The sequence below is a fragment of the Acomys minous genome (assembly GCF_964271855.1).
Source record: "Acomys minous genome assembly, chromosome: 10".
Taxonomy (NCBI): domain Eukaryota; kingdom Metazoa; phylum Chordata; class Mammalia; order Rodentia; family Muridae; genus Acomys; species Acomys minous.
This window is the reverse complement of record NC_140491.1, coordinates 103,383,040-103,409,833: the sequence shown is the minus strand read 5'-3', so window position 1 is coordinate 103,409,833 and position 26,794 is coordinate 103,383,040. Positions and strand designations below refer to the sequence as shown.

The window sequence follows — 26,794 nt, the reverse complement described above, 5'->3', positions numbered from 1 at the left end:
TTAACAGACTACCTCTGAGACTCCTACATATATGGGAAACGTGGTTTGTGTTTCTGCGACTACAGGCCAAATACAAGAAAACATGGCGAATGCTGGAACTAGAGGTACGATCTGCCTTTTACATGCAGCCCTTGGGAGGAATGTTCATGTAAGTAATATTCACATGAGTCAGATGGGACAAGTTATTCTACTAGACAAAGACATGGGCCTATTTCTCATACAGCAATTTACATGGTAATAAGAATGATGTATAGGGGCTGGAGAGGTGGGTTAGCAGTTAAGAGCACTGGCTGCTCCTCCAAAGGTCCTGAGTTCAATTCCCAGCAGTCACATGGCGGCTCACAACCATCAACAATGGGATCTGATGCCCTCTTCTGGTGTGCTGTCATACGAGCAGGCAGAACACTGTATATGAAAGGAAAGAAGGAAGGAAGGAAGGAAGGAAGGAAGGAAGGAAGGAAATAAGATGTATAATCTACTTTCTCTAAATGTTGAAATTTAATGTGCCACTACCATAGCTGAATTTCTAAGTAGATTACAAAGTATTGAGTTATCTAAGGACCATAATAAAGAAAGTGCAGAGGAGGGAGAAGGAGGAATGCTGAGATGGGTTTTAAGTATGGGGAGTACCCAGCAGCCAGCAAAGGTGTGCAGAGAGGGGAGTGTAAAACATTGAAATTATCTAGGGAATAAAGCATAGAACACTGGATATGTAGGAACCACAATGTGACCTTCTACCGTGTAACCAAGTGCCAACAGCAAAAACATGCATTTCAGCTTCTGGGAAGGTGTTAGGTGTAATAAAGCAGTATGTAGACTTGTCCTTGGGTTTCACCAGGTAGATACAGAACTGTCATGTACACATGGATAGAAGTCAATGTCCAACAATGGGTCACTTCTCACACTAGTATCACAAAAGCCCACCTAACAGAACTGAGGAAAGCCAAACCACTGGGGCCTTGTCGCATTACAGCCAGTTCAAAACCCCACCGGGAATGTTTGGTTCTTCTGTGGTTTTAATTTTGTGAGCATAAGGGAAAGAAGACTTTTAAAAAAGAATTGAGGTAGTAATATAATTTAGAAGGGGAATATCCTATCAAATATAAATTCCCAATATTGATAGATCACCTGTTGGTCTCGTGGCACACTTGACATTGAGACTAGGCTGCTCTGAGATTCTGGATTTCCTGTGGTTTATGAAGAGGATTGTGGTTAACTAAACAATACATTTGATTACAGTTTGAAATATAACAGAACCAAAGAAAGGATAAATGCTGCTTTGGGTCTGGGCATGTTTCTCAACAGCCTGACAGTTCCAAAGAAACGGCTAAGAACAATTTTCCAGATTCCTTTTGGGCTTTTCACATTAACTCTTGGTGCTATCACTTGATTTTATACTGGTAGTTGTGTAATTCCTACACATTGGCTGATTCGGGGATAAAGAAAGTGCAGCATAATTATCAGCTAACAGTAAGCTGAAGGAAAGAAGGACATAGATGGAAAAAATGGAAGGAATGGCGAACATGCCAGAAGAGGAGGGTTTGTCTCGGGGAAGGAGAGCAGAGGGCGTCCCCTTGGTCTCCTCACCACCAGCGCCTTGCATATCTACCAGAATGTACTTCATGTGGTTTCATTAGATTCTAATTCAAACTAAAGTTCTGTGGTTGGTGGGGAAGCTCACTCTCCAAGTGCTCGCTGTTCATGCATACTGAAGTTTGCTTAAGTGAACCCCTGTAAAAGGACGCGTGGGTTCCCAGCCTTGAAATTCCAGCTCTACGGATGCAGAGGCCAATCAGTTTGGAACACATTTCCTAGTTACTGTTGCCTACACTGTGAGCCCAAAACCAAGCCATGATTGTGTTTCAAAAAGCAGATTGGATGGCTGCTTGGATACAGCATCAGACAAACATACAAACACACATGCACGTATGCTGTCACATACAAGCACACACACACACATACACACATACAATCTTCGCTGCATCATAGGTTATTTGCAGCTGAAGGGAGGTCTAGAATCGCAGTGAACACATCACCACACTGATCCTTTTATAGTTTTTACGCACCAAAAACAGAAGCTACAGGGATCCTATGTATTCAGATGATATTACCACTGACATAAAAACGATAGCTCTTGTTAGCATGGGGATGCTTTGTTTAGTTCTCTCATAAAAGGCCTACAAGACTAGCATGGTACATGAGAGCAATGCAGGATAATATTATCTATGTAGGATACTATTAAAATACTTATTTCCAGGGTCACAGAGTTACGTTGTAGTAAGTGTTGCAATTAGTCTATCTGTGGCTGACTCCAAATCCCGAGTAACTACATGAAGATTGTTTAATTGTACTTTTCGACCATCTGTGTTGATTATTGTATACATGCATAAGTGTGTATGTGTGTGCATGTGTGATGTTATACATGTGGATGCTTAGGTCATTATCAAGTTGTGTTTTGCAAAGCCAACCACCATATTTCTTGAGAAAGGTTCTCTTCCTGCGATGTGGAGCTTGCTGAGGAGTCGAAGATGGCTTTTAAGTGAGGCCCGGAAGTTCTCCTGTCCACTTAGTGAGGATGGGTAGGGTCTTAACAGAGACACAGGAAAATGAACAAAATTTTGACAATACATGTGATCCTGCAATGAGCAAAAAGAATTACCAATAGTTTTGATGTTGAAATTGAACATTATTTTCATATTTCTTTTATGAGGTTGACAGTGAATTTGGAAACATCGTTCTTATTTTGAAATGTTGTCTGTTAGGATTTGATTGCTAACATTGCATTGATGGAGTTGTGAATGAAACCTCAAAATATTTTATATCTTTAACCTGCAGCAAATTGATGTCTGTACAATTCATACATAAGCATACAAATGTATATGTATGTATATGTGTGTACATGCTTATGCACAAATACAAAGGGTAAAGAAAACCATTAACTAGGAAAATATGTATTTGAATTTTATTTTAAATAATTTTATATAAATTTTATATAAATTTATATAAAAAGGCATATATACATATATATACTTTTATTATATCTACAATGGTATCTATTTTATTTATTTAAATTTGTGTATTTTCCAGCAAAACCAAACAAAGAAGTAACATCAACACAATCAAGGCAAACAAGGCATTACAACGGCGAAAGAGTTAAGTCAGTGGTTTGCAGATATGTGTATTGACAGTTGTCATTCAATACTGTTTGTTGAACAAGATAATTTAGTTATACAAATTATACTTCCAACTATCCTACTTCTTAGCTTTTTTATTTAAATGGTGTAAACTAGCAAATACTATTCAAATTAATGTGCACTTTCTTACGTAGGTGTACATTGGCCTTATCTTGGATGGCTCATAATAATACATATATCTATATGGATTTCATGTGCATAAGCTTTTAGTAGTCATTTGCTAAAGTAATATCACAACTAGGTTTGGCACATTCTTGATGATTTTTTAAAGATTTTAATTTTGAATAAGTTACTGTTATATCATATGAACTTTATATACATTTTGAACACTGAAAACCCTACTTAAGGGCTTATGACGCTGTGACAGGATAGCAAAGCTAGAAAGACGCAAACATTTATGAGCATAGTACCTGATGCAAAGGGTGCTTCATGCAAGAAGAGTGTTTGTGGTGGAATGAGGAAGGGGTGTGTGGGAGTCTGTAGTTAGATTGTCCTGTATGGTATTAGCAGCACTCTAAGGACTGAGAGCAAGTCGGTCAGGGCAGTGGATAGGATGATGGCACACTGGACAGAGGATTAGTGGGTCACATCTGTTCATCATAGGGTCTTCCTATCGCAGAATGACAAGAAGCAATGGCACATATGCCCATATAGTCACATTTTAACTTATGAAGTATAGCGAATGAAATGTTCTATGAGTGCCTGGCACACACACAGATCAGAGTCCCAGTAAACCTTTTCATGCTTCTCTCATTCCTAAGCCTTGATTTTCACTTTAAAAATCTCTCCCTTAGTTATGATTTAGATATATATCATTTCTTATATATGAAGGACATTATGTAAATACACTCCTTTATAAAATTTCCATGATCTTTATTAATTCATTAAAACTATCTTATTATCAAAATTGTTACCAGGCTTTAAAAAGTTTCTTAGCTAAAATAAGCAATTATTGCACTGTTCTCTGCATAAGAAATGCAAGAAGGAAGTAAACTTTTCACTCCATATCCTTCACTACCTTAAAAGCAAAGTAAGGCACTGAAATCTTGTTAAGTTGTTCATACTCTATTATACCAAGTACAATAGAAGAATTTGTTTCTACATGTAACATTTGCTAATATTCTTTTATTTTTACCAAATGTAATTTTTGGTTTTCCAACAAATTGTTTTCATTAACATCTTGCATTTATTTTATTTAATAGGATCCATTTATTTTCCATTACAATAATCTGAAAGTCTAAGAGTTGAAAAAGTAGATGTAAAAAAAGCACTACAGATGATTAATAAACAAAAGGCAGGTCTTTGGATTTCTCAAAGTACTGAATGAATTTATTGAATATTCAGTACAGATTCTGGATAGTATTTTTAAATTGTCTGGTTAATAAGGGACTGGCTTAGGCATGGATCAGTCGGCAACATAGTTGCCCAGAAGTGTGAAGACCACAGTTTAGGTCTTCAGTACCCACATGAGTGCCAAGTGGGTATGGAAGCCCATATATAACCCAACGGCTATTAAAGTGGAGAAGGACCAGAGAACAAGCTGGCTAGCCAGACTCTAGTTGTTGGTAAACTTTGGCTTCAATTTGGAAATCCCTATGAATAAAGTGTAATGCAATCAAGGAAGACTCCCGAAGTCAGCCTGGGCCTCCCCAGGCAGGAACACATGTGTCCAAGTATACCCATTCACACATGTGCAACACACACATACAGACAAGCACTCGGTTACACATGCACGGAGACACAAAAATGGGAGTGTAGAGAGTGAAACAAAGTCATTTTGGAGTCTCTTTCATCTTCATCATCCTCACTCTGGGTGTCTGTAAAATGGGGAATAGATCTACATTAAATGTTCATCATGGAGTTTTAACATGATATTACGTAATTGAATGTTTAGTATGTATGTGTTTAACACTAAGGCGGTGACTCTATTTTATGACCATTATAAGAACTGTAGTATACACAGTTTTTAGTTATCATAGAAGTAATAATAGATGGCCATGACTCTAACTTGTAGTGGAATGTTCTGCTCACTGCCTATATAACTTTGAGAGTTGGTTTGTGAAAGACTGGAGTTTAAGACGTGGGTGATGATATGAATTTTAAAACATGCAAATGCACGTTCATAGGTGGAAGAATTTTTTGTGCGCATGTGTAGAAGCTCTTTTTTTCTCCTTTATTTTTAAAACATTAACAATGATCTTACGCGTACCTTAACGTGTGGACATATCCACTACACCTGTTATTCTCTCCCTGAAAACGTTTTGAAGGCCATCCACGTTTTGATTTCCTAGTCAGTGTGGTCGTATGAACAAACAACATTAGGATCTGCATTTAAAGTAGCCTGGAATCCTACAAGTGCTCGGCTTATTTTCTAGTCTTGTTACTGTTTAAAAAGGGGAAAATGTGAACTCTTAAGACGTTAACAGTCTGTTTTGTGCAACTCGGATTTTATCTTCACTCTAGAAGCTGGGGAAGGAAGATGAACATCATTTTGCTGTGTCTATAGAACAAGGAAGTGAAAATGTGACACATGCTGAGGCAGGAGGTATGAGCCACGTTTTCTCAATAGCCTTTGGATGGCATATGCACTTAAATTAGAGTGCATAGTGCACAAGTAGACAAAGACACTGACCTGACTCTTATATGGTAATTTAAAAGAGAAAAATAGTGATGAGCTTCAAATCTGATCCAGGTTCAATATCAATGCAGCTGCGTTGTTCAGTGCACTGAAAGTACTGTAATATCTTCATGGCGCTTAGGCATAATGAAGTAGACAAATGACCTAGCAACAAATGATGAGAGAACTGTGGAGGCCACAGAATGACAGACACTGTTTCAGAAGTGTGGTGTGGCTTGAATGTGAAACGTCTCCTGTAGTCTCAAGTGTTTTGCCAAGGTCCCCAGCTTGTGACAGTGGTTATATTCATCCAGCGTTTATTCTACTTAGCTTCCTACTTGCTTTCGTGACTCTAATGCCACAGATTAGGGTTCATCACAGCAGTTCATATGACTTAATACTAAACTTTAAAATAAAATACTTTGTGAAATAATCTGAAACATGAGACCTTTTCTTGCCAAAAAACTTTGTATCATCCTTTCTCTCTGTAATTAAAGATTATAAAATATTTGCTATAGGTGAGATTCTAGGAGGAAAATCCAAATTACTTGCCTGTAGAATCACTTCTGAACTCTCCCTCCACCTTAAACTCCCCCTTCTGCTGAATATCTGCTTTCTCTTTTCCTAAATTTTCCTTTGTCCTTTATAAACTAACTCCTAGTACTTTAGAATGTGGACACTGAAAGTAAATTCCTAGATTAATTGTGTTAATACAGAGCATGTGAAACACACCAGCAAGCTCAGTGAGTTTTATTATACTGTTTAATTTATTTCCAGCCACATTTTGACTGCTTTTTTTTTACATAATAACCAGAACGTAGTATCCAGCATTCTAGGTTTCCACAGTGATTTATTAACAGTTTGCTTTATTCTGAACAGACAGTGGCACGCTGGGGTCATGAGTGTTCTGGAAGCATGCCAAAATACAGCATGAATCATTTATTTTGAACTTTCTCTTAAATAAAATCATCTTCTGTTATTTATGGGTATTCTACTAATGGTTTTTTTTTTCTGAAACCACATTCTTTTGACCTACGCCTAGTGCATATAAGACTACAACACTTAAAATCTTGATGGTTAAGTGGGTAAAAGCTGTTCATCATGTGTTAGCATTCATAACCTGACTGAACTCTTGACCTTTTCATGGTCCTCTGTCTCTCCCTTTTCTCTAAGATTCCCAAGCTGATGCTGACTCAAACTAATCATGTAGGGTAATTATTTTCTCCATCTGTTACTACTTACATTTATTCTTTATGTGTTCATGCTTCTATGCACCTAAACGTACAGCTGTCTCACTCCAGACTGATTTATTGGAAGTTCTTCCATGATCCTCTAACTGACAGGATGTGATGTCAGTCCCCAGCAGTTAGCATGATTTCAACAAACCATTACTGAGTGAAATCAGTAATTCTGTCCCTACAAATTCATTAGCAAAGGTTCTACACTTACAAATTGATTTGCACTTGAAATATTAATGTACATCAGGGTAACAGTGAATGTTATAAAAGATTTCCAAAATAGAAATCTCAGTTTTTATAGAAATACATAGGTGATCAAGGAAGACATCCCATAGCTGACTTATCTTTCATGGACATAAACCAGGGTGTCAGGAAAGCCAAGGTTACACAGAGAAACCTTGTCTCGAAAAACCAACAACAACAAAAACAAATAAAGACAAAAACAAAACAGCAGCAATAACAACAAAACCCCAAGTGTGTGAGGATGCTGCAATATGAAAAAAACTTTCTGGGTATATTTGTGTTCACACAAGAAGGGTGGAAAAACAAGTTTCTATTAATGTTTTATTTTCTGAGAATTTCATGCATATATCCTTTGATTGGAAAATGCGCATTATTCATACAGTTTTATGACACAGGAAACTGTGTGTTGTGAATATTTCAGCGGTGTTTTAAAACTTTGTATCTAAACTTATTCATTTATGCTGAGTTTGTTGATGAATCTTTAAAATCACTCAATTCTTTGAAACTCACAAAAACTAGTGTCTATCCAAGGGATATATTAAAAATTTGCGTGGTTATACGTGGTTCATAAAACATTAAGTCTTGTTCAAAAGATTATGTGCCCTTGAAAGCATTACTTGTGTAAATAAAAATCCAATGTTTGTTATTACTGTTTAAACATTCACATTTGATTCTACAAAAGCTTTGAACTGACATTGTTTCATAGTTAATGTTACATAAATATATGAATTTACCAACAGATCTATGCAAAGAGGTGACATTAACAGAAGAACAAAGAAGACGTGACATCCATGGGGGTGTTCAGTTATTGGTATGTAAATATTAATTTGATGGTATCTTGTTTTGTTCAACAAGAGAACATAGACAAACAAAATGACATGTCAGGTTATTATATAGACTAATTGGTCATAATTTTGTATTTAAAATAGTTTACCACCTCATATTTCTTGATATACCCTGAATGTCTCCATGTATTCAAAACTAAACATCACCTTCATCCTGTTTCCAGACACCTTCTGATAATTTCATGATAATTACCAGGTATAAACTCACCAACATACTAGCTAATTAAGATTAAAATGCAGTCTCTTTAGTAAGTAGATAAGTCCGCCTCTTACTTTCTACAATGTCTGTCATTGAAATGATTCTAATTGCGACTCTCTCATCCACTGATCTAGTCAAAGTTAGTTTCAATTTGTAAGTTTCAAAATCTCCTCATTTTAGGGAGAGAAGAATATCAGAATATTCTAAACTACTTTCCTAGTTGACAACTTACATTTGTTTTGTTTGATAGGGTATATGTATTGCTCATAAGTAGATGATATTTATTGATAAGATTTTGACAGAACCATCAGATGATTCTAAGCAAAAAGGGGCATTTGGGTTTTGCCTGTACATATGAAATATTGGTTATATACATACAACAGGCTTTGCACATTGGCTAAGGAAAGTCTAAGTGCTGCCCTGAGATCATATTGAAATATCCTTCCCATATTAACCTTGTTAAAATCAGATTCTTCACCTATGAATTCAGAGTGTTAGTAATTTGTGTTTAGTTTAGATATTTTATGTGATTTTACGCATTTTACTTATCATTTTTATTATAGCACTAAGATGGGAAAATTATTTTACCGTAACTATTTAAAGTGAAATAATTTTTTTGTTGCTAATTTAAAAGGCCATAATACTACACTGCCCCAAATCCCCAGAGATGACTGAAGGGATGCTTTCTTAACTGTCTGGAGTTGTTATAAATGTCCCTAGTTATAGGTAGAAATCTCATAGATGGAGTGGTGACTGTAATTTGCAGAAAACAACAAATGATCTTTGGCATTTATTTTCACAAGTGTATATTACAAATGTATCTTTAAATTTTTAACAAATAATGTTTTGCATACCTCTACTTATTATCAGTTTCCTGTCTCTTAAAGTGCTTCAGATGTGTGGTTTTTATTTCCAGCAGCCATATCAGCTTGAAAGTTAGATTTGACTTAGAAAGCATGGCTGAGGACCTCAGCATGAACGGCAGCCTTCGTGCATTCCACCTGTGTTTTTCAGCCTCAGTCCTTTTGAATGAGGTTTTCAGCTATCAGAAAAGAGCAGAATGTTTTCTTCAACTCATCTTTACGTTAACTTCACAGATTGTCTCGGAGCCTTTTCCACAAAAAGATGTGACTCGTGTGGCTATGGCCACAGATCATAGAACAGAAAATAAGGCAACCTCAGAAGTGAAAGGTGAGAACTATAAGTTATGTGTCATCCTCCAGTAAATCAGGGGGAGGGGGCGACTATGTTGTACTAAACAAAGATTTTACCTGTTTCTCACATGGAAAGTTAAGTATTAATAAGATTGATACCTAACCCAGTTTCCACAAAAGTTGAAATTGAGTGTGGCACTAAAGCTGCTGAATTGCTCAATAGATGATATTGTAATATCATAGATGGTATTGTAATATCCGAGGAGTAGTAATACATAATAAGTACAGACAGGGTGTTTCTGAGCACTAAGAGTATAAAGAAATCATAAAAAGTTTGTATAGAGGAAAATGATTAAATTCTTTAAAAGATGAAAAACAGAGTACTGGAAAGGTAGGGGAGATAAACTGATTGCATGTTTAACTACGTCAAGTCAGGACGGGCACTGATGTGCCCTCCTCCTTTTCTCTCCACTGTTGGGGCGGCATTGAACATGGGAGTACTTCAACATGCAGTCCTGTTTGAATATTATAAACTAACTAGAAACCTTGCTAATGACTCCTCCTTGAATAAGTGCTAGTGTACAATAATGGTTTGGTTCTCAAGATAGTATTTTATAGGTCATGGCAACATAACCTGGAGCAAACTGGCACCTCTCTGAGTGATACATACAGACACGCATATACTCATTACATAATGACAAAATTTAAACCATTCTCTGTGGAATTAAGGCTTCATCTAAAGGTTTAGGACCCAGTCCATTCATTATCAGTACAGAAATTCAACTTTTGTTTTAGTATGTTTAAATATCTGAGCTAATATTTAATGTCTTTCATTTAATATATGATGCCATAAAATTTGCTTTAATTAAATATGTGCATTTATCAGCAAAACCGGACATAGGAGTCAGGACATCAACAAAAGTACAAGAAGGACAGGAGAGCAATGAAAGACTGGGGACATTGGTATGTAAATGTCATTGTTATTTGACCACGTAGCTAAGGGTAATGTAAGTACATGAATTGCGACACTATTATAGATGTATGCAATTAGTCACAATTTGGCATTTAATTTTAAAGTACTTTAGCTCATTATGATTTTAAACATATTCTTAAAGCCTGAGCAAATTTGGAGAAAAACTTGATCTTTCCTTCTGTGGCAAGGACGTTCCTGAAGATTTCCCATATCTTCCAAGCGCATAAACATTGCATCTTAAACATTGCACCTTTAGATTACTGATTTTATATGACCTTATGATATGCATTAAGGACAGAATAACAGACATGAGTACTCATGACATGGAGAACACTTATAAGTCATAACATGGTTCTTTGTGTAAGGTTCGAGGCTTTCAGAAGAACACTGAAGAAGTTTGTGGTTCCATCAGTGACTGTGCAGGTGGAATTCTGTGAGAGAGTTAAGTGCTGTGTGTGATGCTCAGCTGCGCTGTAGGGACTGAGACTGTGTCCACCATGGCATGAGACAGACAGTAGACACACTGAGCACAGTGGTCACATCTATTCATCTTTGCTTCTTTCCTTGTGGAATAACCCAGTGACAGGTGATGGGTAAACAAGGTCATAGTTTCTACTTTTAAGATGGACAGAAAAAAAAATGTTAAAGTGGGTCCTTGGATCATTTCAAATACTACGTGTATATTCTTATCTCCACCTCTTGTTTTTAAGTGAATCCAATTTCAATTTTATTTACCTCCACGTTATTCATTCATTTTTGCAAATACATTTTTGTTATTTCTTTGGGAATTTGGTAAGTGTATCCTGACTATATTCCTCCATCCACCAACTCCTCCTAGAGCAAATCCTTTCACTTCCCATCAACTTTGTGTTCTCCTTTAAAAAAAAAAAGTTGATGTTGCCCCTACACTGCTGGATGTGTGGTCCTCCACACCCTTAAAAACATCTTATTGTTTCTCTTTTAGCAGTGATCAATTGCCAACAGTTCTTAGCTAAAGGTGAGACTTTGTGTCAACCCATCTGTCCCACCCCATGTTGGGATTTTTATCTGTTGTAGCTGCACAGGTCATGGGGGAAAGCTGTGGATCCATCTGTGTGAGCGCCCTCGTTTGTCCACACTGCTTTCTTGTACTCATCCTCTACCTATTGCTCTTTCCATTTCTCTGTCTCCTTTTCCACCATGATCCCTGAGCCCACCATTAAAACTCATTGTGCCTTCTGGAACATCATCCAAGTTGGGAATTGGCTGAATATCCTTTCGAATATTTCCAGGAGATTGTATAATGAACATCCAATATACATTTTTATTATTCTTGATAACTTTATTCAAAAAAATTACTTTTTCAGAAGATTTTATTTTGTCATGTATGTGTTTTTGCCTGTATTTAAGTGCACCACATGCATACACTGCCCACAGAGGCCAGAAGAGGGCAGCATATTCCATGTGGAACTGGAGTTTTCAGAGGTTAAGCATCACCATGCAGGTGCTGGGAATAAAACCTGGGTTCTCTACAGGAACATCCAGCCCTCTATCAGCTGAATACTTTCTACAGACACTCAAATACATTTTTTATCATGAAAATCATTACAACTTAGGCCATTAAAAAGTTTCACACATAAAATGAGCTATTTGTAAGATGTTGTCTTAATAAAAAACTGTAAGTGCTAATTAAACTTCAAAGCCTTCTCTTGCCACATACCCTCCTCTTCCTTCAAAGCAACATGTGCACCAAATTATTTTAAGTGCTTAAACTCACTTTTAGCAATTTTAAAATAATGTGTATAAATCTGTAACTTTCAAAAATACCCTCTTTTCTTTCCTCTAGAGAATGCAATGTAGAATGTGCTTTCACAAATTATGTTCCTTGGAGCCAATTTCCATTTATTTTCTTTAATATGGTCCATTCATTTACTGTTACCATTACTAAATGAGTTACTAAGTAAATGCCCACAGTGCATATAAACATCAAAGGCTTGTTAGCTTGTTGCAGTCTGTGGTGTTTAGCTAATATCATTAAACAAACAGCAAAGATGCTGGATCATTGCTTAGAAGTGCCTACGTTATGAAACACACACACACACATTGATATCCCTATTCCATTTCATCTTCATTAACACTAGTTTCATCTTCTGTAAATTAGGGAATCGTTTTGCTTCAAAGTTTAACCATGGAGGTTCCATGACATTACATTATGTTTTAATCTTTGATATTGTTTTTGTTCTAAGACTAAGATGGGAATGCCAGTTTACCATCAACCTAGGAAGCAATATATACCCATTTTCTCTTTGCATCTATGGCAGGAATACTAAATTCTCATGAGTTTGAGTTTTCATACTCGGTAGTCGAATACCTCCTCATTCTTTGTGTTTCTTTGTGTCTCCATTAAAGGCTGGAGTTCTATATATCTGCTGTGTTGATATAAATTTGAAAACATTACAAATGAACTTTGGATTAATTTCCATAGGTGAAGGCTTTGTGTGTGCATCGGCTTTTTATTTCCAAACATTAACATAAATGATCTGCTTTTAAGATATTTTAAAAATTTTCTTTCTTTGTTAACATATCCTTGACACCTACCATTCCATAAAAAAAAATTACTGCTTGTCTTCCAAGTTTTATTACCCTAGTCCAAGTTTTCTTTTGGCCATATGAAGGCCACGCATAGAATTGATTTAGGTAATCAATAATAGGTTCTTCAGTCTCCACACTTGAGTGGAGAGTGGGATATGACTTTCTCACGTACTCTGGTGCCTCACATTTGACCATGTCCCCTAGTGGGGGAGACCTGGTGGCACTCAGAGGAAGGACAGCAGGTTACCAAGAAGAGACTTGATACCCTATGAGCATATACAGGGGGAGGAAATCCCCCTCAGGAACAGTCATAGGGGAGGGGAATAAGGGGAAAATGGGAGGGAGGGAAGAAGGGGAGGATACAAGGGATGGGATAACCATTGAGATGTAAAAAGAATAAATTAATAATAAAATAAAAATAAAATAATAATAGGTTCTTTATTCAAATGATGTAGAATCCAGTAAATGCTTCCTTTGACATCTCACCTCATTACTTTACAATGGGACACTCTGATCTCCTTGAAGTAAAAGGTGATTTTGTGCAACCCACTTTCAAAATTACTTTTCCAGGCTATTTCTGAATCTCTCCCACAGAGGCACAATGTGGATCACTTAGCTTCAAGTGAGCATCAAAGAAAGAAAAATGTGACAGATGGCGAAAAGGAAGGTACGAGCTAAGTTTAATGGTAGCCTTTGATAGAACGTTTATTTAAAGAAGGATGGCTTTGAATATATTCTAGTAGACAAAACTACTTAACTATTTCTTATATCATAACTTAAAGGAAAAGTAGGGTAATAACAAAACCTAATTCAGTTACCTAACCAATTGAGTGTGCCACTGAACTGGCTGAACTATTAAGTAAATCATTCGGTGGTGTAACCTCTGCATAGTGACCTCATAGAGACATGGAAGTCAATGGCCAGAATGTTGTTGATAGTGCAGGGAATATCAGACACCGGGGAATGGTGTGCTGTGGTTTAGTGTGTGATACCCTGAACAAGCAAGCTTAAGTGTATGATCTGTTCATCACTGTAGAGAAACTGTGGAATATAACTTGAGCAGTCATGCTTCCTTGGCACGATGGAATATATCCCTCAAACCGTGAGCTAGAATGAACATTTCTTTTTCCTTCAGTTGCCTGTCATCCTAGTTTTTTTCATTTCAGCTATGGAAAAATTAATACATACACAAAAGTGGTTCCGTAGAAGTGGGAGCATTTGCTGTGATGAATCTTACCATGCAGTTCTTTGGCATTTGGAAAGTGTTTGCAGGAGGAATGTGGAAACCTTTGAGACTTTGAACTAGAAGTCTTACAGAGGCTTTATGGTTGGATATTGGGTGGCGACGGATATTTTGTCTAGAGAAGTGGTTCTCAATCCTCCTAATGCTGCAGTTCCTCATGTTGTGGTGATGCCAAACAGAAAATTACTTCGTTGCTATTTCATAACTATAATTTTGCTACTGTTAGGAATCATAATGTAAATATCTGATATGCAGGATATTTGATATGCAACCCCTCAATGGATCATGACCCACAGATTGAGAACCACTTCCCTGGGAAACATAGACCCTGTATGCCCCCAGCTCATGATGTTTCAAGAGTGAGAAAGGATTATATAGAGATCTGGGCCATAAGCCATATGGATTTTATTCTGGCAAAGGTTCTGACTGACTGATTCCTGCCCATGCTCTTGACACTCCAATGATTCTGAATTTAACAGTAACAGATGAATGTATTTAGCAGGGGAAGTTGCAAAGCAGGATAAAAAAATCATCTTGTGACATCATTGTAACCAAACTTATCAAAGTCTATGGTGAAAGATGAGGAACAGTTTGGGGTGGGATTGTTTAGATTTGTGTCTTGTTGAGGAAAGGCATTCCAAACGGCCAGTGGATCTAGACCCGGGGGGGCGGGGTATGCACAAGCTGATGCACCAGCCAAGGAAAATGAATACAGAGAACCTAGAACCTCTCTTCAGATATAGAGAACAGACAGCTCATTCTTCAAGATTGTGGGGAGAGTGGAGGACTACTTCTGACATTAACTCTGTTGCCCACAATTTCATTGCTTCCCCTAGGTGGGGAGGTCCTGCGGCCAAACAGAGGAAGGAGATGCAGACTACCCACATGAGAGCTGATAGGCTGTGGTCACATGGCAGGGGAGGAGGGCCCCCTGTCAGAGGTCTAGGCGAGGGGAATAGGGCAGAAGAGGGAGGGAGGGTGGGAACAGGAAGATACAAGAGAGTGGATAACAATCAGGATGTAAGATGAATAAAATTATAATTAACAAATGAATAGGAAAAAGCTTGGCAGCATAGTTTACTCATTTATATAATACAGATTCCACACATATGGAATATGTACTATGAAGAGAGGGGGCAGCAGTCTTGCATCATGGATCCAGAAATCCACTGAGGCATTTACAAAAAGTAAGGAGTCCTTGCAAAATGAACATGAATAGCCGTTGTGTGAAATGATGGTGGAACTCAACTTTCAATTCAGATTTGGGAATATTGGAGATGTCAGAACAGTGAGACATTTGGTGAGGAAATCTGAGTCCATGCATGGAGTTAAGCCAGCTAAAGAGAGATCAGTGTGTACTGTGAGCACCAGATCTTATCTAAGCCCCGAGGAACCCAGATGATTCTATTCTGAGCCCTATATACCAAACGCAGAGGTGCAAGATTTAATTTTTGTCTGAATTTTATCCATGCTTTAGTTTAAACATTCCTTGCATGCTCTAGCCCCCCATTTGAGTAAGAAGCTGTTTACTTTGTGTCCTTTATGTGTTGGAAATATGTCAGTTGTATTTTTGATTGTACAGTGGCTCACTTAAATGATTTTCTTGAGTCTCAGAAGAAACTTAAGACTTTTGAGCAGTGTTGTGTCTGATAATGACAGGGAAGAGTTCAGGAATTGAAATGAATGCACTTTGCATCTTGATATGTCCTATGGAGGCTAGATCATAATCTCGCTTGAAGGTAAAATGTGCTCTGTAGGCTTCTGTGAATTCTTCTCTCAGGTGGCCTACTTGGGAAAGCTGCCTGTTGGCAGGCAGCTTGTTGGTAGTGGCAGACGTTGATGTTTATATGTCATAGACGTGCTTGTTGCTTATTCTCTACTTATTACCTGAGGATCCAGGGTCAACATCTTGTTCCTTCTCCAGCTCATCTGATGGATTGTTTCCTGTTATATATTTTTGTCACGGCACTCAGATAGAATGTGAGATATGAAAATATCACATACAAGAGACTGAAGAACCTTAAAAGTTTTTAGAAAGCGAAGTACAGGCAAAGGGCTGTCAGGAAATGAAAAATCCAGTGTTTTACCATTTAAAGAAAGCACAAACACCATGGCCGTACAGGTGCATGTCTTTAATTCCAGTACTCAGAAGGCAGAGGTGGAAGAATCTTTGTGAGTTCACCATCAGCCTGAGATCAATGAGTTCTAGGCCAGCTGTGGCCAAATAGTGACACCCTGGCTCTTTTTTAAAAAAATAACTTTACAAACAAGTGTGGCCATTCATCTTCTCTGTCTTACGTTTGGAGAGGCACAAAGCATTGTAGTGCTGCATCACACAGAACCACATCTGACTTACGTAGCCTGAGTAGAAATATAGGTGTTCGGTCATACATGAATAGGAATCAATGACTCAAAATGGGCCACTTCTGAAGATAATGTCATATGTGCCAAAATTAAAGAACTGCAGTGAAGAGAAAAGCAAAGGTAAGTTGACGGGCTGTGGAGTCATCAAGCACAGAGGGAACAATTCAATGAGTAATTCCTTCTGAAGTTTTGATGTTGTGAACCTGAGAGATGGGGCCAGGGGATTAGGCTCAGAAGAGAATAGAATGACAATAGATTCTCACTTTGATGAGCCTCTCTTTGGGGACAATGACAGAATCCAGACCGTAGATCAGCAGTTCTGCAAGTCTAGGTTTGACCTTTGCGTGAAATATACTCCTGCTGGACAAATAGTATTCTGAGAAGTGTCTTTGGTGACAGAGCATCGTGTATTTCCTGTGATGTCATTCCCATCACTTCTTTGTGCTTATTAAACTACAAGACAAGGACGACAACATCAAAATATTCATGGTCTAATAGGATGAAGTCACTGGAGTGTTTGAGTAAATATATGCCTTCAATTGATTTCCACTGGCTTGCACAGAAGCAGTAAACTCACAGGCTGCTGGTTGCGTCCTCTGCTCAAGGGCATGTTTCTTTGCACCACTCAGCATGTTTTAAGTGGTCTAGCCTTTGCTTATGTTTAACAGAATCATCATCTGGTTCTGAAAACCATTCCTAAAAGTTTAGATAATACTTTTCCCTGTATTTTCTTACTAGTACTTCTGTCATTTTGTTTTCATAACCCAAGAACACTGAAAGTGCCAAACACACACACACACACACACACACACACACACACACACACACACGGTGACCCAAATTTAAGCAGTTTATTATTTACTAAGTTAGCCACCAGGATTCAATTCCCTAGTAAATAGTTGTCAATTTCTGGTTTACTTTGTTTCTTTATATATAACTTTTTTTGTTTGTGGGGTTATTTTTTTTATTACAAAAGGAATTTCATTCTCAGGTCAATGCACCATTTTTTAGATTGTTGCTTCTATGATTAACTCTATAACATATGAAATAAAGATGGATCATTACATTGTTGTCAGTAACCTGACTGCCCATTATTAAAATAGAATATTGACATCTAAACCAAGCATTAGCAAAGACAGCTGGAAGAACATGCCAGCCAAGTAATATGGAGTAACCATCACCAAGGAAACAAGTAGTTTAAGATACATAAAATATTTACCATGTGCTCCTTCCTCAGTCTTTGATCCCTGAAATCTGAAGCAAGACTTTGGCATTAATAACTCAAATGTCTTTGCTGGCAAAAAGTTCTCTGAAAGACATGGTTTACAAACGACTAAAAAATAGCATGTAAAATTTTACCTTTCTCTTTGTGAGTTCTGCATGTATGTCTCTGCACTCTACAGCTCACACTTGGGAATTCTGTACCACTTAAGGATTCTGAGGCTAGTTATTAAAGGGCGTGGCTTTCCCAAAGTTTGTAGATAGTTGTTGGAAAGGCAGATATCATCTAGCATGCCCTTGTTTCCAGATATGTGTACTTTTGTTCTCTCTGCTCTTCTCTACAAGCCATCGCTTTAGTTTCAGCATTGGGATCAAGAACACGCAATGTCTGTGTTTAATGAATGCTTGTTAACGCTTCAAACTGCCCTGTAATTCTCCAATAACTCCTCCCACTGGAGAAAGGGGACATCCTGAAGAAACCACCTAAGTGGGTTACATAGAACAGAATCCCCTGAGACAGAAAATTAAGCATATTCGGTGAGGTGTAGCACACTGTGTAAGTATGCACTTAGTGATGTGTGTTGCCTAATTTCACGTACCTTTCCAGCTAGTGAGCAATGTGGAGTATTTCAGGGTTCCAGGATTTTTATACACCGATGCACTGAGTAATATTTCATTTTATACTGGAAAAATGATTGCTGAGTATTTCTTGAAACATTCTCTAAATTCAAGCTTGTATCATCTTACTTTCAGTCATTGTCTCAAATTTTACCCTCTAACATATATGTATATTCTGCTAATATTTCTCTTCTACCATATTGATTACAGTATGGCCGCAAAGCCCATTAAACTCTTAATCTCTAAGTGTTTATAAGTTGTTTATAACCCTTTAGCAACTTGAACTTGTCCTCAGTCTTACATTTTAATTGTTCATCTTTCTTTTTTTTTTTGTTTGTTTGTGTGTTTATTTTTTTAATCCCAATCTGGTATTGACTCTCCCCTATAATTCCATCTATGTCTGTTTTGTTTTGTTTTGTTTTCCCATTTCCACCCTCTTATACATGAAAACTAAATGATGGGTCTCGCTCCAGACTTCCCTGATGGAAATCTGTCCCCGAATACTTCTATCGACTGGACATAAACCTAATCTCTAGCGCTTAGTGAGACTGCAATAAATAATTGCCAGGTGACACTTGACTTTCTGAATACTAAAATGGCTTAAGAGCTTCTGTATTTATCAATTATCTACACTGTGAAAGAATTAGTTGAAATATTAATGTTCAGAAAGGAGACCAGTAAAGGACTCCAAATAGGGATGCCTAAACTCTTAGGAAAACATAGCCAACAATGGAGACTCCCTATAGCCGACAGTCTTCCCAAGGGGGAAAAAAAAAGAAGTGAACAAATATTTTTGGATAATTTTGTGTTAACATATGATAGACAAAAGTTCAGAGGTCATGAGCTTGCACACTGTCAATGTGAATACTTCAGTGGTGTTTTTTTTTAAATGTGTCTGAGTGCTTCTTTTGTGTTGAGTTTGTTAATTTTTAGGTGAATACATGAAATGCTTCAGTTCTCTCTACCTGGTGCATTTTTATGTCTGTCCCATGGGATATATTTAAGTCTTACATGATCACAAGTACCTCATGAAAAGCTAAATAAAACGTCAACTAAATGGTTAGACTATTGAAGGTATTCTTTAGGAAGCTAGAGCTTAAATTTTTAATTTAGCTGTATCTAATCTTTTGTACTTATCTCTACGTAATATTTTTGACAGTATGATTCATTGTGTTACAGTTAAAATTGGTTAAATGTCTTTCTTTATTATCAGCTACAAAAAAAGGAGTAACATTAGCGGAGAACGCTGGGTGGAGAAGTAAGAATGAAAAAGCTCCAACTTTGGTATGTTAAATTTAAATTGAAGATGTTCATCTAAAATTGTTCTATTTTGAAACTAGAAATCATAAGAAAATAAAATTACTTGTACAATTTTCTTGTAACAATAATTAGTCACAATTATTTAATTTTGAAAATGTTTTTACATTTGTAATTGGCTAATACTCTATTGTATCAGTTGTGTTGATTAGGGTTATTTTCCATTTGGGGATTTAATATCGCACTGTATATTTTAATTATCATTTCAGTGACAGCAGTAAGGTATTGTTGATCTCTGACCATCAGCATACGAAGTGAGAAACACATTTTTACTAATTTTCGTAGCCATGATGTCCGAGTCTTCCTACACGGTTAATAAAATAACCTGTTTAGGCTACATTTAATTGTGAGTTATTTGGTTGTAGATGAGAGTTTAACATATATGATGATGTTATTTTAAGTTGATAAGCTATAAATAAATTTTGGCACAGGTGGAGGTATTGTTTGTGTGTTGTGTGTTTATAGTGTTTAACTTTTATACTACTAATAATAATTTAAATGTAACCTTTTTGACATATTTTTGACAGTGACTCTTATATCTAGGGTAGCCTTCATGTTGACTGTCATTGTCAGTGACCATATGAAAACAAAAGTTAGACTGTAATTAGGTAGCATGTCTAAGGTTTTCTCTTCAAAAATGTGGAATTCTGATGAAGTGCTTCCCTTATTTGGTCATCTCATTGCTTTGCAATGTGAAACTTTGTTTTTTCCCAGAAAATAGAAGGACGTTCAACCCTATTTTAATATTGATTTTTCACAGATTTTCTCTGCGCTTTCTTCAACAAAAAAGAATCTGGACCACTTACCTGACACTGTGGATCAAAGAAGAGAACACAATACAAGTCTAGAAATGAATGGTAAAAATCTTTATTTTGTATGTAGCCTTTTGAAAAAATAGCTCCATAAATCAAGACAGCACTAGTGGATAAAGAGAGCTGTGTATTTCTGTCATGCAGTAGATTAAGTGGCGATACAAGAGCAACATCTAACCCATGTTCTGCAAATGTGAAATGGAATCTTCCACTAAAGCAGTGAAGTTGCTCAGGGCTGTGGTACTGGGGGAGCAGTAAGGCATCACAAAGTACAGGGAAAGCGGAGGAGCGAAGGATGAGAAGAATTACCAAGCATCAGGAAAAAAGGAAAACAGGGAAGAAGTGTGGTTTTTGATTCAATTAAAATAGTGGCTTTTTGGGAAATAATGAAGATAATCGACCTTCCAAAATGTAACGTTGTCAGGAAATGAAACTGTATATATTACTATTCAATTTCTTATTTCACTTCATGTAATTTTGTGAGTAATGATTGGAAGTATCCTTCGTGGGTCCAGCATCGCATACATTTACTTATTTAGCAACAATTCAGTTTGTGCTAAATGGGAAATTGACAGGTTTCAGAATCTCTGTAAGCAATCTTTAACTTCAAGCCTGCATCCTGTTTTTAACCGTTGTCATAAATTAATTCATTCTTTAATAGTTGTGCATATCCTGCTATGTTTCTTCTTACACCATACATTATGTCTGTTATGTATAATCATGGACAATTTGTAATACATTAATCTCTAGGGACCCACTTTATTACCTCTCTGAGAAGCAAAATGTTTCGATCGAATTCATCCTCCTCACCTACACTTCCCAGGGCCAGCCTCTCCCCCACTCACTCAGCTTTGTTTACTTTAAACCTATCAAGACCAATTTATGCTGCCCAGTCATTCTGTGTGGCTTTCCACCGGAACATGGCCACCCTATCACAGTGTTTCAGTTAACTGACTTGAATGCATCCATTTGTCAGCAGAGCCGGGAAGAGAGGGGACAGCAAGAGTGGAGCAGAGAGAGCATGGTGGCCAAGGAACAGTCCAGCCACTGGTATGTTAGATATTTTACTCAAGGGCTCTCATTGTATGCCATTTTGTCTCGCTAAACATACTCAGGTATGTCTATTCTGATTTGAACTCGTTAGCATGTTATAGAGTTTGTATATACTGAGGTTTAGGCAAAATTCAGGAAGCTATTTGGTAACAGAATAGCCATGCTATTATTCAGTTTTAAATACAGGAAGACTCTAAGAATATCCTAAAGATTGTAAGGAGCTAAAATATTTTTATTTAAATACTAAATTGTGACTAATTATTTGTGTTTTATGTGTCTATTGTGTGTGTGTAATGTTTTCATTTTTAAGTTATCAACATAAATAATCTTTAATGTTTCTTTACTAATTGAAATGTGTTGGCAACCACTGTTCTATGAAAATATTTCTTCTGATTTTCTACTTTTTTAAAATAAGCAGACACATGAGACAAAAGTCAGACTTTATTTTGATAATACATATTATGTTCTCTCTAAATACCATAGGATTCCCTGATTCTTTTATGAACCAAGCTTGCTACTTTTGAAATGAAGAATTCAAATATTCTTAGAACTTAGAAGGATATTTATTACCATTTATCTTTATATCAAATTTAACAGATTTTCTGTGAGCACCCTGCAAAGAAGCATGATGTGAGTAATTTAGCTGTGACGACAGATCAAAGAAGACAAAATAAGAATACCAGAGAAATGAAAGGCAAGAGGTGTATTTTATAAATACTCATTGAAGTCATACTTGTGCAAATCATGAAAACCAATACACGTCGGTAGACAGTGATGCCTTCTTGTAGTAATTCATAGCAGGATTGACACTACATCCATGTCAACCCTCACTATCCGTGATCTCAGACAGACACACACATACATAAATAAAAACACAATTTTACAGATCACTTACATGAAGTTAAAAAATGAAACCTTTTTAAAGTTGGAAAAGAGAATAAATAGAAGCAAATACTATAACACCATAACTAAATTTCATTATTGGTCTACCTTTCAAGAAGTTACTCCACGTCATATCCATATGACTTACACTATTATAACTACATCAATTCTTGTTGTACATCATTCCAGTCTCATGCTTCTGAAAACTAATGACAAATCAAAACATCCTGTAAAAAAACCTAAATCTTAAACTAAAGATCAAATATAATTGAACTATATAAAAATAAAATACAGTACTTATAACTAGGTCAATTATTTCTACTTTAATAAAATACATTCATCTTATCTTCTATTTACTTGTAGTTTCTTTTACTTAAATATGTACATTTACCGACAGGTCCACGCGAAAAAGAGACAGCAACAGAAGATGAAAGAAAGTATGATACGCATGAAAGTATTCAACCATTGGTATGCAATAACTTAAATGGAAAGTTTTACTAATATCATAAACAAAATATGCAACTAAAGTTACATATCAGATTATATTTGTAGAACAATTGATCATATTTTAATATTTAGTTTTTAAATATTTTAGCTTGTTATTCTTAAAATATTTTTAGAGTCTGCATGAGTTTAAGGCTAAACATCAACTTTCTGTTTCTTGTCAAATTTCTTTCTGAAAAGTGCTTGAGTCCCTAGTGTATAATTCAATAACCTGAACCATAGTTTAGATATAAATATGTATTTTAAATATTAATGTTTTACTTGGGGGAAGTCTGTGTGTGGAGAGAGAAAAAGAGACAGAGATAGGGAGACAGAGAGAAAATACAAATGTGTGGCTGGTGCACATACAAATACACGTAGGGGTTATAGGTCAGTCTCTGGGTCCTTATTCTATTACTCTGTATTTATTGAGACCAGGTCTCTCACTGAACTTAATCTCATCAATTTGTTAGATTCAAAAGTAGAAACGTAGTGCTATGCTTCTCTTGTTTGTGTGAGTACTGACTCAAGACCTCCTTTTTCTACTATAGCCACTTTGCCAACATAAGTATCTTCACAGCCACTAGCACTTAAAGTTGTGAAGAAGATATATGTGATACCCTTACAATTTTATTGGTGTTAAGGGGTGATCATTCCCAGTCAGTCAACATTTCTATTTCCAGATCACCAGTCGGTATTTACAAAACGTAAATGTTGAGTCCTTTCTTTATGATCTCCAGATGTGTTTCATGTGTCCATAGAGGGAGCAAGAGAATCTAGGTGCATTTATTTACTGTGGTGGTTATTAGCATATAGGGAAAATTGCATCTTGGGACATTTTGTGGCAAGCACATAAGATAGAGCTTCCTAACTTATCTTTATTTCAGTGGTGTAAATTGGCAAATATTAAAGTTTTGTGCCTTGATTTTTCATCACCATTACAGGTAGCTCATGTTGATGTATTTGAAATACAGAGTTCTCATTCTTAAAGGAAAACACCTAGTAGTATATACTTTATAATGCCACATTCTAACTCTGCTTGAAGTGTTCCTGAGAGTGATGTAAATATTTTGATTATTGAATATAGTTCTTCTAGTGCATAACCATTCTGTAACAAAAATTACACACTAAGCATTCCAGGTAAGAATCTTTGACATGGCGACAAGGTAGAAAAGCCAGTCAGCTGAGAACCCTCATTTGTCACAATACATGCTTAATATGCAGAAAGCACAGGGGATTAGAACAAGGAATTATCGATGTAGTTTGCAGCTCCTCTTGTTTGTAAGCAGAAAAATAATTCTGTGATCGGAGTAGATGGACATGCAAGATTTCAGCTGTGCATTAATGAATCAGAACACAATAGCCACACTAGTATCTAGGATGGTGACAAATTCATTTCAGAGGTACACTATTTGGCTTTTTGCACCCCAGATGAACCAGGAAGCACACAGTAGAAAAAAATATTGTCACAACCAACTTTATACATGTAAACAATGCATAAGAAAATGGCAAATTAAAGCCTGAATCATTACAACACTTAACAAAAAGAAATAAATAAGCATGCCTATGTTGTTGAAGAAGAGCTTCCAAAAGTTGCAAACCACGGCAAGTTCCATACTACATTTAATATTTTCATGCTGTCATTTTAATCAAACCTAAATACATATCTACTTTAACACTTGTTCACTTTATTCAAATAATATCTTATTATAATTTTTTACCTGTCAATATTTAGAGTTTACATGTATGGCAGTGTGTGTGTGTTAAGAGAGATGTCTGCATGTGGTTGATATCTGTTTGTGTGTGTGTGTGTCCACTGAATTCACCTGGGTCCATACAGCCTCCTGTCTCTGCTGCACGCAGCAGTGAGTTTTTACTGACCCACAGGCGGGCAGGCGGGCAGGCGGGCAGGCGGGCATGACCACATTGGGTTTTTTACAGGTTGCTGACATTTCGAGATCAGGAGCTTATGTTTACACAGAAAAGAGTCTCTCCACCAAGCCATCTTCCCAAACACCTCCAGAATGTATGCCCATTTTATCCACCAGAAAAAAAGGCTAATACAATCTTTTCTTTATTATCAATGTGGCATATTATTTTTTATGAAATATATCTTGTTTTCCCTTAAAACAACTTCACTCATTGAAATTCCTGTAAGTGACTATTACTGTACCACACTACATAAGAACTTACATAACGTCTTACATCTAAGAACTTACTTTATATGCTACTGTTTAAAAATGAATTCTTGGTACATATTCTTCGTCTTACATTCTTCCTGCCCCCTCTTGTACAGTGTTTCTTGAACCTTGAGGGGATTATGCAGGTGTATCATTTAGGGCCCACCACTCTACCATTATTGAAATTTTTGTCTGTCATGGGGTTTTGTATTAATTATTTTCCACTGAAGTAAAAGTTTCTACAGTGAAATAACACTAGTGTGTAGATATAAACATAATACAGATTGAAAATATGGCCACTTAGCTAAATTAGTGGTAGTAGCTTTCTCCCTAGCACATGTTAACTCTCTAGCCATGGACTCTTGACCAGGCTTACAGGTCAGACAGGAGAATCTTCCTGTGGAGTGAGCCAAAACTCCAACCAGAAAGTGATTGGCTACCTCCACGGCAGACAAGACATTATTGGCAGTTAACAATTGTTCAGGATGGGGTGTCATTGGCTTCAGTGGTGTAGCTTAGGATATATTTATTTATATAGCTGAGTCCTTGCCTCAGTAAGTAACTACCCACATGCACTCAGGCAAGTAACTCTAATGAAGGCCAGTGGGTCGCACAAAAGGAGAAAGGAGAGCAGCAGGACAGCTTGGTGGGAAGAAGCGTTTCAGTAGAAAAGGCAGGGAGTGAGAGGGGGAAAGGAGGGGTTAAAAAAGGCAATTGTTCATTAATGCATCAAACTGTCAAATAATTAAAGATTTTAAAGATTTTAACACACATTATATTTTCCTTAGAAAACAATGTATAATTTTATACTCAAAACTTCTTGGTTTTTGACATATGCTGTCTCTCTGAGTACGTTTCCCCTATTCTTTCATGTTTGGCCTATGTGGTAATCTACAGCTACATGAAAAAAAATGTTGGTCTTGATTTAGACAACCTTGTAGAGTACTCTACTTAATAGTTTGCATTACAACACAATCATCCTTGATTTCCAGTGTTTTGCTTTGAAATAAGAAACTAAGCTGTCTTTTCAGTAACGAATGGGAGGTCTTTGTTAAAATCTTTCTTGGCTCTGATTTCAACAGATCATCTCTGAGCCTGTTTCACAGAAGGACGGTATCTATTTACCTAAGATCACAAATCAGAGAGGAGAAAAGGTGGCAAATGGACAAATGAAAGGTCAGAATTGTATTTAGGTGAAAGCAATTTGGTGGTGTAATTACTGGGGTCAGGAGCCCCTGCTGTATGTCATAAGCCATTGAAAATTATTTATTACATATATACAGAGAGTTCAAATAGGACTCAAACAGCAATAAGTTTGGTACCAAATTTAGCATAGGTTTAACAGAAATGCCACTTTAAATCAAATTCAAAATATTCAGGGATCTGAGAACTATTGGGCTATAGTGAAGAGCAGTAAAAAATAGGAAAATTAATAGGAAATACATGAAATATGAGTACTAGAAAAATGAAGCAGAAATTCATGGTCCTGTGTGTGAAAATAATACTAAAGGCTTGCCCCTTCCCCCAATCCAGAAATGAAAGAAGTAGGCATGTGACACTAGTGTAGGTTTCACGTACCGGAGTGAC

The 26,794-nt window shown here is 36.6% G+C and overlaps 1 protein-coding gene across 8 annotated transcripts in view; it reads left to right on the top strand.

The window, feature by feature from the left end:
* Positions 1–26,794, top strand: part of LOC311607988 (uncharacterized protein) — a 129,822-nt gene that overhangs the window by 61,472 nt on the left and 41,556 nt on the right. For 6 of the 8 annotated variants that reach the window (XM_084800279.1, XM_084800274.1, XM_084800276.1 and 3 more), the window contains exons 33-45: positions 8–104; positions 3,088–3,152; positions 5,658–5,739; positions 8,033–8,103; positions 9,434–9,527; positions 10,377–10,453; positions 13,605–13,701; positions 19,694–19,764; positions 20,558–20,654; positions 21,586–21,659; positions 22,260–22,356; positions 22,942–23,012; positions 26,290–26,383. In XM_084800279.1, the coding sequence (XP_084656405.1) occupies positions 8–104; positions 3,088–3,152; positions 5,658–5,739; positions 8,033–8,103; positions 9,434–9,527; positions 10,377–10,453; positions 13,605–13,701; positions 19,694–19,764; positions 20,558–20,654; positions 21,586–21,659; positions 22,260–22,356; positions 22,942–23,012; positions 26,290–26,383 (1,087 nt within the window). The remainder of the gene's footprint in view (positions 1–7; positions 105–3,087; positions 3,153–5,657; positions 5,740–8,032; positions 8,104–9,433; positions 9,528–10,376; positions 10,454–13,604; positions 13,702–19,693; positions 19,765–20,557; positions 20,655–21,585; positions 21,660–22,259; positions 22,357–22,941; positions 23,013–26,289; positions 26,384–26,794) is intronic. The other 2 variants (XM_084800278.1, XM_084800273.1) reach the window with 2 other exon arrangements.